General features: G+C 36.1%; 2 protein-coding genes across 4 annotated transcripts in view; one reads left to right on the top strand and one right to left on the bottom strand.

The window, feature by feature from the left end:
• LOC105212204 (dynein axonemal intermediate chain 4) overlaps positions 1-14728 on the bottom strand; it is a 215412-nt gene that overhangs the window by 86044 nt on the left and 114640 nt on the right. The gene's annotated exons all lie outside the window — the stretch shown is intronic.
• Positions 1-14728, top strand: part of LOC105212253 (neurotrimin) — a 53850-nt gene that overhangs the window by 12381 nt on the left and 26741 nt on the right. For both annotated transcript variants that reach the window (XM_029040176.2, XM_054232207.1), the window contains exon 2: positions 12919-13433. In XM_029040176.2, the coding sequence (XP_028896009.2) occupies positions 13049-13433 (385 nt within the window). In that variant the 5' untranslated portion in view covers positions 12919-13048. The remainder of the gene's footprint in view (positions 1-12918; positions 13434-14728) is intronic.

The raw sequence follows: 14728 nt of genomic DNA, 5'->3' as shown, positions 1-14728 counted from the left end.
TTATAAATAGATAATCCTGGGCCGGATCGCAGCTGTTTTTTTCATGTTTTCAAATATTAAAATATGGCGGCCTCAGGAAATATTTTTCTAGATTTTCGGAAAAAATGGACGGTTGATCTTAAAAAATAGAAATTTTTGAAAAAGAGAAAAGGCCTTGATCCGGCCAGGATAATTATGTCTCCAGTTTAAAAAACTTAGTTTTGAGATAAATGCATTTAAAGTTTCACACTAGCGTGTTTGATTGCCCGAACGCTCTCTGTTATTTGTCGAATAACTCGAAAAGTAATTATCGAATAAACTTCAAATTTACAGAGAATATTTTAAAAATATTACACTTAACGATAATGCAAAAAAAAATTGATTTTTTAAAAATCCTGACTACCCCTAAACCCTTAAGATAAAAAATTAAAAAAAAAAAATCGATTTTTTGACCGGCTTCAGCATATATAATCGCCTAATAGCTGTCCATCTAGTAGCTTTTCGTCTGGAATATTCCAGTTTACCTTAGTACCCCATGTTCTAATTTAGCCGAAAGCTTAGAGAGTTCCCCCTTTGACTTCCAAATAAACACAATTCAGATTTTGTTTTTGAAAATAGACATTTCCGCGACCTCATAGAAAATACTTCTGAACATTATGTCCATATTTTCGATTAGTTCCGAACCTAATTATGTAAATTTTTGACTAGTCTACCTCGAAAAAAAGTATACTTAGAGAAGTGACTTTCCAAGTCCCAAACATAACTCAATGAAATCTGAAACAAATTACCGTATTTAACAGATTTAGAAAGTATATTTCGTTGAGCACATTTAGTACAAGCCAATTAAAAAAAAAAATAGCAGAAAAGCGAGGAATATATTTATAAAAGTACTCGAACTTGGAATTATATTGGAACATCTTCCAGAATAGCTTGGTCGTTTGTTCTTGATTGGTAAAAGTCGACATTTTTGAGAGCTTTTATAATTGACTTAAAATGTATATATGTTTATTCATATTTAATCGAGGAATTTACGATAAAGATGTATTTACAAAAATTGAAATTTTCCTATGAAACTCTATGAAACTCAATTTATAATTTGATTAGAAAACGTAGTTATATATTTTAGGCAATATGTCATAGAAGTCTAGTATAGCATATATAGTCTAGAATTAACATTTACAACATCACTCGTTCAACTGTCAGTCCTACACTCCTATGTATATATATTTTTATTGAATCATTCGAATAAAAACACGTGTAAAATCAATGTAGAATTGCTACTAATACTGCGGCACGGCAATATACAATTTTTTATTTTAATTTCAGTTGACTTACAACATATTTGTTCACACACACTCTCTCTCTCTCACATACTGAAATTCGCTCTTCAATGTGCAGATATTGTTTGTATAATCCGAAAATCCTTTTGCTTGTCACTGACTCGAAATGGGTAAGCGCCAAAAAAGTATGTATGTATATAGACACACATATACACAAATTCATATTTAAATATATTTTCATATAAATGTAGTAGTATTCATGGACTACTGTAACATTTTTGCCCACATTCCATTTCGAATTAATATGGCAAATGTTGGAATTGTTCAATTTTGCTTACTGGCTGACGGCATTAGTGATAGCGGGTGAGCGTGGTAGAGCGTATGCAAGCGTATCAGTTGTTGACAGTTGTAAAATGCTATTGCATGTACCAGGACTACACATGTATGTATGTATGTATCTGCGTTTGTGAATCCCCCTCCCTTTTTGTGTTGTCGCATCATATTTAAAATTGCATGCTCCCATTCTCTGCAGGTCAGAGGATAAAAGATCAACAGCCCAAACGACAACAGCGACTACATTGAAAACACAGCACTTGCCCTAAAGCCCCAAGCCTGGATGTGTTCACAGAGAAGCGTGAGCATCACATGTAGATATATACAATTGTTTGTATGTATAGGTTTGTATATTGAAAAGTGCTCCGGCTGTCTTTTTTGGCGTTGTGCAAGAAAAGGGTTGACTGTTGTTATGTATTTTTTGTTTTTGCTTTATTTTATTTATTTGCCACCAACTCACATTATCCAATATAAATTTCATATTGTTGTTGTTATTGTTGTACGCACACAGATTTATACACGCACTCATGCAAACATGTATGCAGATAATTTTAAGCTTATCAAATACTAAATTTAATTTTATGAAGTGCAAAGTTGAGAAATGGGTGTAGGATTAGCAAAGCTTTTCAAATCCACAGCAGTACTTAGAAGATTAATATAAATACAGTAGAGTAGATAATATCATCCTTCAGGAAATGTCAATTAATTAGAAGTGTGTAAATATGTTGTTGTTTGTGTGTTAAAGATACTAGAATACTAGGGAAATAATTTAAATTTTAGTAATATTAAGTCGAATGGAGTGCTTAAGACCTGACATGTGAGTAACAAGTATTGATATTAGATTACATTATCTTTTTAGAACATATTGTACATAGAGAACCAACAACAAATTTTAACCCACATAACAAAATAAAACTAAAACCAGCGAATGCAGTTTTGATTTGGTCAGATGATTAGAATACTGAGAACTCCTCAGTAACAATTTAGCCGACCTATCAATTATCAATATTACTCGAAACCTCACCTTATAGGGGGTCATCCCATATGACGGCCTGTTTTATTAGTGATTTTTTGAATTTTTTTCTCCGACCAGCAAATAGTTATAGCCTTAAGTTTATTATCATATATTAACATATAAGGTTGTCAAATATCTCCCCTTCCGCCTTTTTGTCTTTTGAATTTTGCTGGTATCTAGCAATAATATACATCTTTGAAAAGTCTTGACATAACCTACAAAACGGCGCTATGCATGATTAGTTTGGGTATTGCGTTCAACAGTTATAGACGTATAAGCATGGAGTTCACTAACGCCGAAATTCGCGCTATTTTAAAATTTTAAAGATTAATGGTGTTTTGGGGGATCGTACTCTATCTCTTCGAACTGCGGAGGAATGGTTTCGACAATTCAGAACGGGTGAAAACGACACCACGGATAAGTCAGCCGGCGGAAGACCGATGACGAATACCGATCAAATCATAGAAAACATCGGGTTAGACCAGCATGTGACATCGCCCAGGAGATGAGAGTTAGTCACCAAACCATTTTAAACCATCTTCAGAAGGATGGATACACAAAACGCTGGATGATCAGGTGCCGCATGACTTAACGCAAAAACACCTTCTGGACCGAATCAACGCCTACGATATGTTGCTGAAACGGAACGAACTCGACCCATTTCTGAAACGGATGGCGACTGGCGACAAAAAATAGATCACATACGACAATATCAAGCGAAAACGGTCGTAGTCGAAGGCCGGTGAATCGTCCCAAACAGTTCACAAGCCGGGATTGACCAGGAAGGTTTTGCTGTGTGTTTGGTGGGATTGGAAGGGAATCATCCACTATGAGCTGCTCCCATATGGCCAGACGCTTAATTATACCATCTACTGCGAACAACTGGACCGCTTGAAGCAGGCGATAGACCAGAAGCGTCCCGGTGGGTGTAATGTTCCATCATGACAATGCCAGACCATATACTTCGTTGATGATTCGTCAGAAGCTACGGGAGTTCAGATGGGAGGTTTTATCGCATCCACCATATAGCCCGGACATAGAGTCAAGTGATTATCACATGTTCCCGTATATGGCGAACGCCCTTGGTGGTGTAAAGTAGAACTCAAAAGAGGCTTGTGAAAAGTGGCTGTCCGAGTTCTTCGCAAATAAGGAGGGAGGAACCTACGAGGCGGGTATTATGAAGTTGCCGTCTTGATGGAAACAGATTATCGAACGAAACGGACGGTAATTATGTTTCAGAAATGTTCGATTGTAGAGGAGCCTAGGAAGATGTCTCGCCCTGCGATAAAAAATTTAGCTTCCGACTAATCATTCTCAAGTGTTTTGTCGTCCGTAGCTTTAACTGAAATCGTTTTCGACTGAGGCACCTTGGGCAGGACTCTAATCTAGCATAATTGTTATTCCTGACAGCGTCTGTTTCTTGTTTCCTCTCTTATTTAGTTAAATGTAATAACTGATGGCCAAGGTTTAAACTTTAAATTTTTTATTTCAATTCAGTCACCCAGTTTCGACCATATCATCATATTATATATCGCCGGAGGCAGAGAGAAAGTCTCTCCCAACATAAGATCTTTGACTGATATAAATGTAAGTTCTACGTATCATCATTAAAGTCCGAATTCAATTTCTAAAAAAAACTTCCAAGCCTTAAACCTATTTTCAGCTGGTTATAACTTAATGAGAACAATAGTCTGTACAGAAATAGTCAATGTTCTATGTTGAAGCTGATCAAATTTTCCGTAATCAACACATTCCTAAATTGCATTTAAGTATCTATATGCAACACTTTAATAAAGCAAATACTTAAAGTGTTGATAGTGGAGCTTAAAAGCTTATCCTTTAAGTGCACGTTCGAAAGGCTTTCAATGCCAATGTTTATTCCCCAATGATTTTCTTAAATTAGTTTTCCACTTTTAGTCGAGTATACAAGCCAGTTGACCGACATCAACGGTGATTTTCGTGCCAAGCAAAGCAAAATTGATAAACGAAAGAAGTAAAAAAAAAAGATCGAAAAAAGACACATTGAAGTTGCACAAGCCAAGCTCGGTCGCGTGCATAGAAGTCACACATTTCTATTCTGCAACTGCGTGCGCAGCCAATAAGTGAGCAAATAAATACCTCAATTTCATTTTCGAACTTATCGCTTCGCTGATATCTAACGACATTACGTGCTGCAGAATCAATTTCAGAGCAAAAACAAAAAAAGAAGCAGCAAAGCGAACGGCGTGTGGATTGCGGGAAAAAAGCACGAGCCAGCTCGTAAAAATACACATACAAAATTACAGAAAGGCTACGGCGACCTAACGACCCAACAAACGCCACAGTGCAACGCTGCTCGCAAGACTGCTAAGAATCCTAAGACAAACAGAAAGAAAATGGAAACCGAGCACGAAGAAGTGTAAACACGAACAAAATCTTGGCAATAAAATGAATAAAATGCAACACGTTGTGTGGATCTCAGATAAGAGCACAGAGACAAAGACACAGAGAGCGAAGAAGACTAAACATTATGTTGATAGTCAACAAGCGAAGAAATGGTGGTGATGAGTGGAAGATGACTCAGTTGAGTGGGTTAGAACCGAATTTGGTAAGTTATGAGACACATTTGTAGTTTCAAGAACCAGACTTAGTCGCAATGACAGACAGACAACTCTGACTGCTCGTTTACACGGTTCCGGTTCCACAAAAGCATGGTTTTAAGTCCAACCGAAAGCCATTGCCAACAAAACAACAACAAATACCACACTCACTCACTTCCACCACAATTTGACCTTTCCTGCCTGTTGGCCTCTTACAACTCAGCAATGCCACGGGGTGCGGTTCTGGAATTTATTACGTGTAAATGTAAATATGGCACGTTCTGCATCGAAGACAAATGTGCAGCTGTCAAGCGAACAATAACGCTAACATTACGGCAGCGTCAACAATAAGCGCGTATGTATAAAATAAAAATAAAATACTTGAAAAAAATGCACGGTCGACATGGTCCATTCGTATTCAGAGAACAAAGAGACGGACAAAAATACGCAACACGCGACAGGATATTTAAGTACAAGAGTCGCGATGCTACGGTTCGTGGGTAAACAAACAAAAGCAAAGAAGATCACGTGCTGACTTTCTTCACTGACTCCCCTGTTTTTGTTTTTTGTTTTACTTATGGCGATAAAATTCCATTTATTTGTTTGTTTATTGTAGGAAGTGCATACTATGCAACTATCAGATGCTGCAGTCTTCGGTATACGAAGCTCCGATCAGTGAAAGAAAACTTGATTTGAAAAAATCTTCTAATTGAAATTAAACTATAATATTTATTATCTAAGTCCATAGACCTATATGTTTAACTACTAGAACATCTCGCCTCTAGGGTTTGTTCGTTAGAACATTTGGGGTGCTCCAGAGGTTATCCTGTACAAGAAGTATATAATAAAAAAAGACGAATAATTTTCCAGACGATAATACAATAAATTGCAAGGTGTAAAATATAGACAGAACCTGTTACCAGAACCTAGGGTATTGCCGAACAAATCGACCCATCGTTTTCGATAAAAGAATGTACAATTTTTTAAACAGGTTAATTTCATTTACCTTATTTACTTTTCAGTCGGTTGAAGATGTCTTAGAATATCATCAATACAAATTCCGTATAGGAAACCTTTCATAAAAACCTTAAAAACTAAGTCCTCCAAATGTTCCAAAATACAACTTTCTAAATTTAGTTTAAATTCATAAAAAATCTTGAAACAAATATTCAGCAGAAAGAAGCTCGGGTCGGTCCTTGATAGCCGATCTCTCTGAACTGTGAAAATATATACTGTAGCAAATCCAAACTAATGGAACCATGACTTAGATTGGATACATTGAAATTATTTTCATGCCTTGGAGAGTTCATGACCAGAGTCTCATTGAGACTATAGAGAATTCTGTGTCTTAAAACATCAACCCAAAAAATAACTATTCGCCCTGACCAGGTCACAAAAACCGTGTGGTTCTTCAATGAAGGATGAATGAAGATCATCTGTATCCCTTTTATTACCATTAAAACTTTTTCATTTTGGATTTTCAAAACACTGTTATACTTTTAAAAAGCCCACTGTACTCGGAATATTCAACACAAAACCTCCCTACTCACAATATTTTCCCCATTTCGAGTATACCGTTTATATCGTCCACACAAAACTATCGCATTGTTTACTTGTGTCGCTGTCAACCTTTTTGTTGTGGCTTTCCATTTCCATTCTCGCAGCGTTTGCAATGTAAGACCGCTGCCAATGCAATGCGAGCGTGCAAACAACACTTTAAAACGCGACTATACTCGCATTTACTTCTCTCATGCAAAAGGTTTGTCCTTGCAGTCTCTGTGCACACAAATGCCATTGAGTTTATTTGCTGCCGGGGGACGATTCCTCGTTGCTATCACTGCTTGCTGACGGTGTGTTCATATGGCAGCGACTATTTTTAATGTTGTTTATATTTACACGCTGACAAATAAATGTGCATTTTCGCACAGACATAACTGTACTTGTACATATATACGGCTAAGTATTGTTGACATTTGGCGAATAACAAATACTCTAAAATAAGGAAATTTCACGCCAGCGGTGAGTTTGTTTATACGGAAACTGGTCGTCAACGTTTTATGAGAAATCGCTTTGGGCTATAACTTCTGTTGCTTCTTAGAGTTGATGCTTCTGCTATATAGTATTTTTTTGCCATTTATGGAAAAGCAGACGCTTAAAGCACGTCTTCATTGTCACACGTCGTCTTTTGCTTTGGTACGAAGTCTAGTCAGCAGAAATGCATTTGTTAGGAGTAACAGTGAGGTTATATGCCTGACCGGGTTGTTTTAATTGTAATTTCCAGTGGATAATGGAAAGTGCACGAAGCTGGTTTATGTAATTGAAAGCTTCTGTATCGCATGTAGTAACCAAAGTCACTGAAGCAAGTTTTTATAGCAAGCTAATTTTCTAGTAAAGTTTTATATATAAGAAGTATACAATTAGGAGCATACTCCTTCCTGAACAAGGAAAAGAGTTCTCCATTTTAGGCAATGAGAATCAACAACAGACATTAATCTGAGTTTATAAACAGTCTTAAGACAAAGCCACATGAATTTTTGTTATAAGTCACAACGGAAAAGTCGCAATGTTACTATTATTATCGCGCCAAAATGTAGGCATCATCTTTTACATATTATTTTTTACATAGGCAGTCTACAAAATACAGTTTCCGCGTTTAAATATATAAAAGCTGAAACATAAGATCCGAGTTTAATTTATGTATATAGCTACTACAGCTCATAGAGTATCTAGCTTATATATACATTTGACAGCCATCGGACAATATGTTAGGATACATATAGTATTTTGAGTGATAAAGGATTTGGTAAAAAACAGATATTTATAATTGAGATTCGTTCGTTAATGGATCACTTTTTAAATGCAAATAAGAAAACCATTTCGAAAACATAAAAAATTGCATAAATCAGTTTGGGTGACTGTGATAAGAAGTGGACCGATATTGCAGATCCTTTAAAGATATAAATATACAATAAACGATTCGGACATATCGCTCATGAATATTTTGGTATGCGAAAAGTCTGTGTACAAAATGGGCGTCGCGTGAGTTGACTGTGAACCAAAGAAAAACGAAGTGATGATTCTGAGCAGTATTTGTAATTCTTCAGTCGTAATAATATTGCATTTCAATCATTTGTGAACAAAGGGACTGTTGTTTCATCAACACCATGCTATAAATCTAAGAAAACGAAGACTAGTTCACACTACTTAGGTTACAAATGAAGAAAGCTATCGTATTCCTCAGATCATCTAGCTATCAACGACGTTGTCCTTTGCTCCCACATGGAGGAGGTAAACGTACTGGTTGAGACCCAAAAAAGAGATCGCAAATTAGAAGATCTCAATGATCGGTGTATAGCCCAAGGCAACGGTATAGACACAACTTTTAAATATCGAACAAAGAAATTTATGTAAAGATACAGACATCTTCACCATAACTATCTATTGATATTGTTTCTTCATTTGACTAGCCATTCCTTTTTACGTTGAAATTACTTTAATACTAACTATTCTCTTGAAACTAAATCAAAAATTTCAAATATTTCCTACCAATTTTCAACCAATAATAATTGCTTGCGGAACAATGGCAAACGAGAATCAACTCTCTTAAAGATTAATGGAATAATAAATAATAGGGCAGCTAAAAAAGTAGACCGATAGGGACAGCAAACGACGTCATATTTTTTCCCGCTCTTTTGATATTCCTCTTCCGTAAGGTTTGCCAATTCATCGTGGAAAGATATACGATCCAACAACGAGTCGAAATTATTAAAATTTACTAACGAAATTTGGAGCCGTGGCCCCAACTTCAAGTGTGATACGTCCTACAGAGCGACGTGGCTCATTTCTGACTGAATGGCTTCGTTAATAACCAAACTATGCGTTATTGGTCAGACAGAAATCCACACATACTCCATGAGTCACCATTGCATCCCGAAAAAATTACGATTTGGTTCGGTTTATGAGCAGGCGGCGTCATTGGGCCGTACTTCTTTCGTGATGATCAAGACCGGCACATTACTGTGCATGAGAATCGCTACTGCTCAATGATAACCGAATATTTTTTGCCCGAATTGAATGATATGGACTCGGACAATATGTGGTTCCATCAGGACGACCACATCCCAAGTTTGGTGAACGTGTTGTCACACGAAATGACCCAGTCAATTGGCTTTATGCTTGAATACCATCAAAAATTGGGTTCAGTACTTCTGCAAGCGTGACCGTGGTGGCCAGGCAAAACAAATCGAGAGACCTATACAACTGTTGTTTTTTCGTAATCAAATATAGAATTTTAAATATGTCATCTATGCCGCATTACAAAGGACTCAATACTCATAATATTTATATTTAGGTATAGCTATGCCCATCAACACAAACGTCTATTACTCGCAAATCCCATAAAATATAATATAACCGCAAATTCCGAGAGTACACATATCAGTCGAAAGATAAAATATATAGTTTTCATGAATTTTTAAAACTATCTAAAACACCAACAATGCTGCATTGGCAACAAACTAGAGATATACATGCATATGTGCATAGACAAATGTCATTCAACTTTGTCGCATCAAATAAAATCGAAATATTTGGCACTGGCATACCAAGCTTTCACTTTATTAAATGACGTTGGCGTTGTGCGCCGCCGCACGTGAAAGCATATTTTGCAATTTAATAATTAAATTCCTGCAGCAGCAGCACCTTGATGCATTAGTGATAGCGCAAAAACATAGGGCAACGGAGGCAAAGGAAGAGAGAGAGAGATAGAGTGCTAGAGCAAGAGCGCGGTAGTGTGGGTTAAGCTTTTGTGCAGGTGCAATATATTAGAAGCAAAACCGCGTTGTCAAGTCCAGCAGCAAAAACAAAAAAAAAACAGAAAGGTGAAAAAGCCAACAACAACATACAGTTAAGCTGGCTTTTATGCTGCGCATACAAATACACCAGCCCAGTAGCCACAAAAACAACTTGGCCAAATGCCGGCAATGGAGTGCGGCGAATGCGACAGGTGCACACACTACCACATTTGTAGCAGTAGCAGTAGCAGATAGTGTGGACCACCTAGGCGGCATGTTGCCAGGCAACAACAACAGCAACGGCAGCAGACAGCTTGGTAAGCGGCAGCAGGCTGAAGAACACGTGCGGCATAATAAAATTGGAAAGCATGCAGAATGCAGAAGGACGATGTGAACGAAAGTACTGTATGTGCTTACAGTAAAAAGTATGAAGGCAAGCACATATGGAGAGACACGCACACTCTCACAAATGCACATACATATAAAGACACGTACAACGCGCTCGCCAGTAGATTTCACGCGAAGAAATGTGATTGCAAGTAGTGGGGTGCATTCACATATGTATATACACATTTATTCAGTTTGGTATCAATTCAGTCGTGTGTGCCCACATTTTCCGCTCTGTATGAGTGTGTGTGTGTGTGCCGCCGCTTAAGAACATATGCAGACACTTGTAACTGCTATTTACGGAAGAAATACGGCGCGTGTCGTTTCAGCGCAAAACGCTGCTGCAGTGGCACATAAAAGACCTCGTAAAAGCCCTGGCTAGGGTGGAGAGTTTGGTTTGTGCAGCGCTTTAATCAAATTCGCGGTGTTGCATAAAGCACCTGCACGCACTCACATACGTACATATGTGCTGTACCTCAGGTATATTGTATAAATGCAGTTGTGGGTGCTGGTGTTAAATGTGTTTGCATTTCAGCACTTTCAATGAAAGTTTATATGCACACAGACATTCAGAGATGAAACTAAAGAGTTAGTAAAATAGTTCCCAGTTATAATAATACATCGATATGATATGACAGAATAGAAATCTAAAATTTTCAAAAAATTAAACATATTGGAAAAGCATTTTTTCACTTTTCGATGAGATTTCTGATTCGTTATAATTTAGTTCAAGTTTCAATTGTAAATAATCTTATTATTAATCGGACGATAAAGAGTGCTTTATGCCAAAAATATCGCTTTTTCGAAAGAAAGGCCTGTGCAAAATTTATTAGTATGACACTGTTTCTACTTTTTTCTGTATCATTCAGTATAGATAGCTTAATTAATCTAGATAATAAAATTTATCTAAAACAACAGCTTACTTTCCGAAAAAAAACCACGTTTGTGCCAAATCGCCTGTTCGATGTCTTATGCGGTCTGCCGTGATTGTGATCAGAACGCCTAGCTTGGAGAGTCACATTAAGAGGTTGTACCACTGTGACATTTTCAAAAAATCATTTTTTTTTCATTTTGCTTATACAATAGTTTATACATTTCAAAATATCCTGTGAAAGCGGTAAGGTCGTATCTTGAATAGTTTTTGAATGGCAGCGTTCTAAAGAGCGACAGCTCGCAGGTATAAGGTGCTAAGTCGAAACTATAAACGCGTTTTTCTCGAAACGACATTTTTCAAAATTGCTGACATCATAACTTAACGAGAAATTGACCGATCGGCTTCAAATTGAAACTGAATATTCTTGATAACATTTACTATACTATTTAGACCTTCGATCATTTTGATTGGTTGACAATTTTCAGTTTGGCATAAAAAACGAAAATTTTTTACCTAAAAAAAACTACACTTTTCTCAGGACTATGCCATTTTGTTAATTTTTGATATATTTTAAAAGTCGTAGGTCATTGTATAGGAAATACCTTCAGTTTTAATAATTTTTCTGAATTTTATCAGCTACTCATTCGACTTTTATGTTGGCACCTTCGAAGACAGTACATAACTACGTTATTTTTCATTATTTTTGTAAGAAAAAAATCATAAAATATAGCCGAAAACATACCTTATTATTTCCAAAAAACTTCGAAACATTCGATCGAGAACTTAAAAAAAATCGCGAAATTCGTCTAATATTTCACGGATTATACTGGTACACCCTCCTAACAGTAGTTCTAAAGCAGAAACCATTGGAGCATCAACCAGAGAGAGATACACGAAATAATAATGAATAGTGAAACCCTATGCTACTAGGACACTAGGATACTATAAAAGATGTCTATCTAATACTATTTATATTTCAACTCTTGACAATTTACAAGGATTCAGCCCCACTTTAGGTATTAATCAAATACCTAAATGGTGATTGAATGTATTCTCAATTGTAGTCCGATACAATATTGTATTACACGACAAATGGAGAATCTTACATGTCTTAAATGATCTCCGAATGAATGATGGATTATTTTAAGAATCTTTTCCATCATAGTTGCAAATTTCTACAATTTTAGTATATCAATAATAAAATATATAAAGCAACTATGACTCAGTTCTGAGCTGAGTAAAGCGTAGAAAATATAAGGTTCTCGAAATCAACATATAACACAATATATAGAATAGAAAATAATAGAAGTTTTATGCGAACATAACATAACATAATAAAAGTCGCTCTTAAAGTTATAGTTGTTTCCAACCTGGAAGAATTTCTTATAAAAAGACTCCAAAGCGACAATAAATTACAACCAAATTTCGATATACTAATACGCTACAACTTAATTGATTTATGGTGTATAGTTTATGAGTGTAAACATAGTTTTAAGTTTCAATTTTGTTCTGAAAATATGTTGGTAAAATTTTTTTAAAGCTTTAACTTTCTATTAACCGATCAATAGGCCCCTACATATAATTCCCGATAACATTATTATTAAATACCCATATGAAATGTCTAAATTTATTTGCCTCAAAATTTAATCAAAATTATCATTCTCCTACCTCTTTCCAGCAAAATCAAAACCCACATCACTGTCATTCACACAAAGTGGTCCCAAGTTATATGACTAACAGCTCATTCGTGTGACACAATCAAAAGGAATTTAACCCCAAGCAATGGAATTAGTGTCAAGCAACTCAACATGATGACAACCGCAATTGAAACCACATTTGTCACTCGCCAGGTGGCGTCCACATCAGTCACAACATTAATAGGAAAGTCGTCGAAATCAAACCGTACAAACCCACCGGCAACAACACCAACACAGCCACGGACTCCTACAGAGACAAGGGATCGGCCGCAAAGTTTGTGCACAAGAAGCACGCCAAAAACAACAACAACAACAGGAACAACAAACCATTATTACAATCAAACAACGTCTCCACCAACAACAACCACGTCTGCAACTGGACGCCGCATGCGGCGACTACTCAATGCACATTTGGTCATTACAGCAACAACATTGCAGCAATGTGCAGCTGTACGATGGCAACTGTTGGTTGCCTTTCTCATTTGCAACTGCATTGGTGAGTAGGTTCTTTGGCAGATACTGTTCTTTTCATATATAATATATAATATTTGAATGGTATAAGTGTGGGAGTCAGGGGTTGAATGAGAGAGCTGCAGGAAGTGAAATTGACCATTGAAACTATAATTAATTACTATATGCCTAATTACAGCGCTTTATGCATAGCCTTACGCGGAAAGTTAAGAATATTTTGGTTTTTATAATAATACAAGAACTTTGTATGTAACTTACTAACTTGACAATATTACAACCTCAAATCATCAGGTCCGTTAAATCTTCACTCTAAATCTAAAATTATATTCTAATGAGAGATTATGTTTTTCAAGATGCCTTGATTCTTAAAAAATAGCAAATTTAAGTTTCGTGCTACTAAATTTAAATTAAAGATATGGACCGTTCAATATCGTTTGCCAGTTAAGAGCTAGCTATGCGAAGTACCGAGGCTCAAATAAACATACTATGGTATCTATCGGACAAGCATCTAGAAACTTCCAACATTCCCTTTCTTTCGAAAACCCTAATAACCGCGACAGTGGAAATTTTCAAGGATGGGCCTTTTCTCCGACTTCCGTCTATAAAAATGATTATTGGTTAGGGAATCCGTAGTAATTTTTTACCTAATAATCTGTTCGCTCAGCCAAATTAATTTAATACATTATGATTATAATTGAGAAACCAGTTTTTGGCCTTCGCACTGGCGGCTACTCGATTAACGATCAGCTGTTTTACATTTTTCTTTTTGCTTTTTTATAGGAAGTTGATCAGTGTCATCACCTGATTGCTATTGTATCAATAGCCTCAACAAATATTTCCAGCAGCAATATCTAACGTAGAGCTGAAATACTGCTATTTTATCAATATTTGAATCAAAATTTACAGCATGCATGGACAGCAACCCACAGAGTTGAATTCCATTTTCAACCCGATGTATATTCAATTAAAAATTAAAGTCGAAAAATTAGATTTTCATTTTGTATGGTAAATCGATATAAATCAGCGTTTTAATAGAGCAAAGACCGGTTAATTAAGTAATTAACTCCTATGTAAAAATGCTATAAGGTTCTCTCACACAATTACCAATGGGATTCACCAAGCTGAAATCCGTCTATATGATAAGTCGGTCCTTATATACTTATGTAGTTCCAAACATTACTAGGATGGCTGCCTTTTATCTTTCTCCCATGATTAACAATTCTCATATCACTCAAATAGTTTTTGGTTGAATACTATAATATTGATGCTATAGACTTCAAAAGAATTAATACTTAGACAGAAATGAAACATAATGTTTCA

This window comes from Zeugodacus cucurbitae, chromosome 5, assembly GCF_028554725.1.
Source record: "Zeugodacus cucurbitae isolate PBARC_wt_2022May chromosome 5, idZeuCucr1.2, whole genome shotgun sequence".
NCBI lineage: Eukaryota > Metazoa > Arthropoda > Insecta > Diptera > Tephritidae > Zeugodacus > Zeugodacus cucurbitae.
This window is presented reverse-complemented; position numbering and strand designations above follow the sequence as displayed.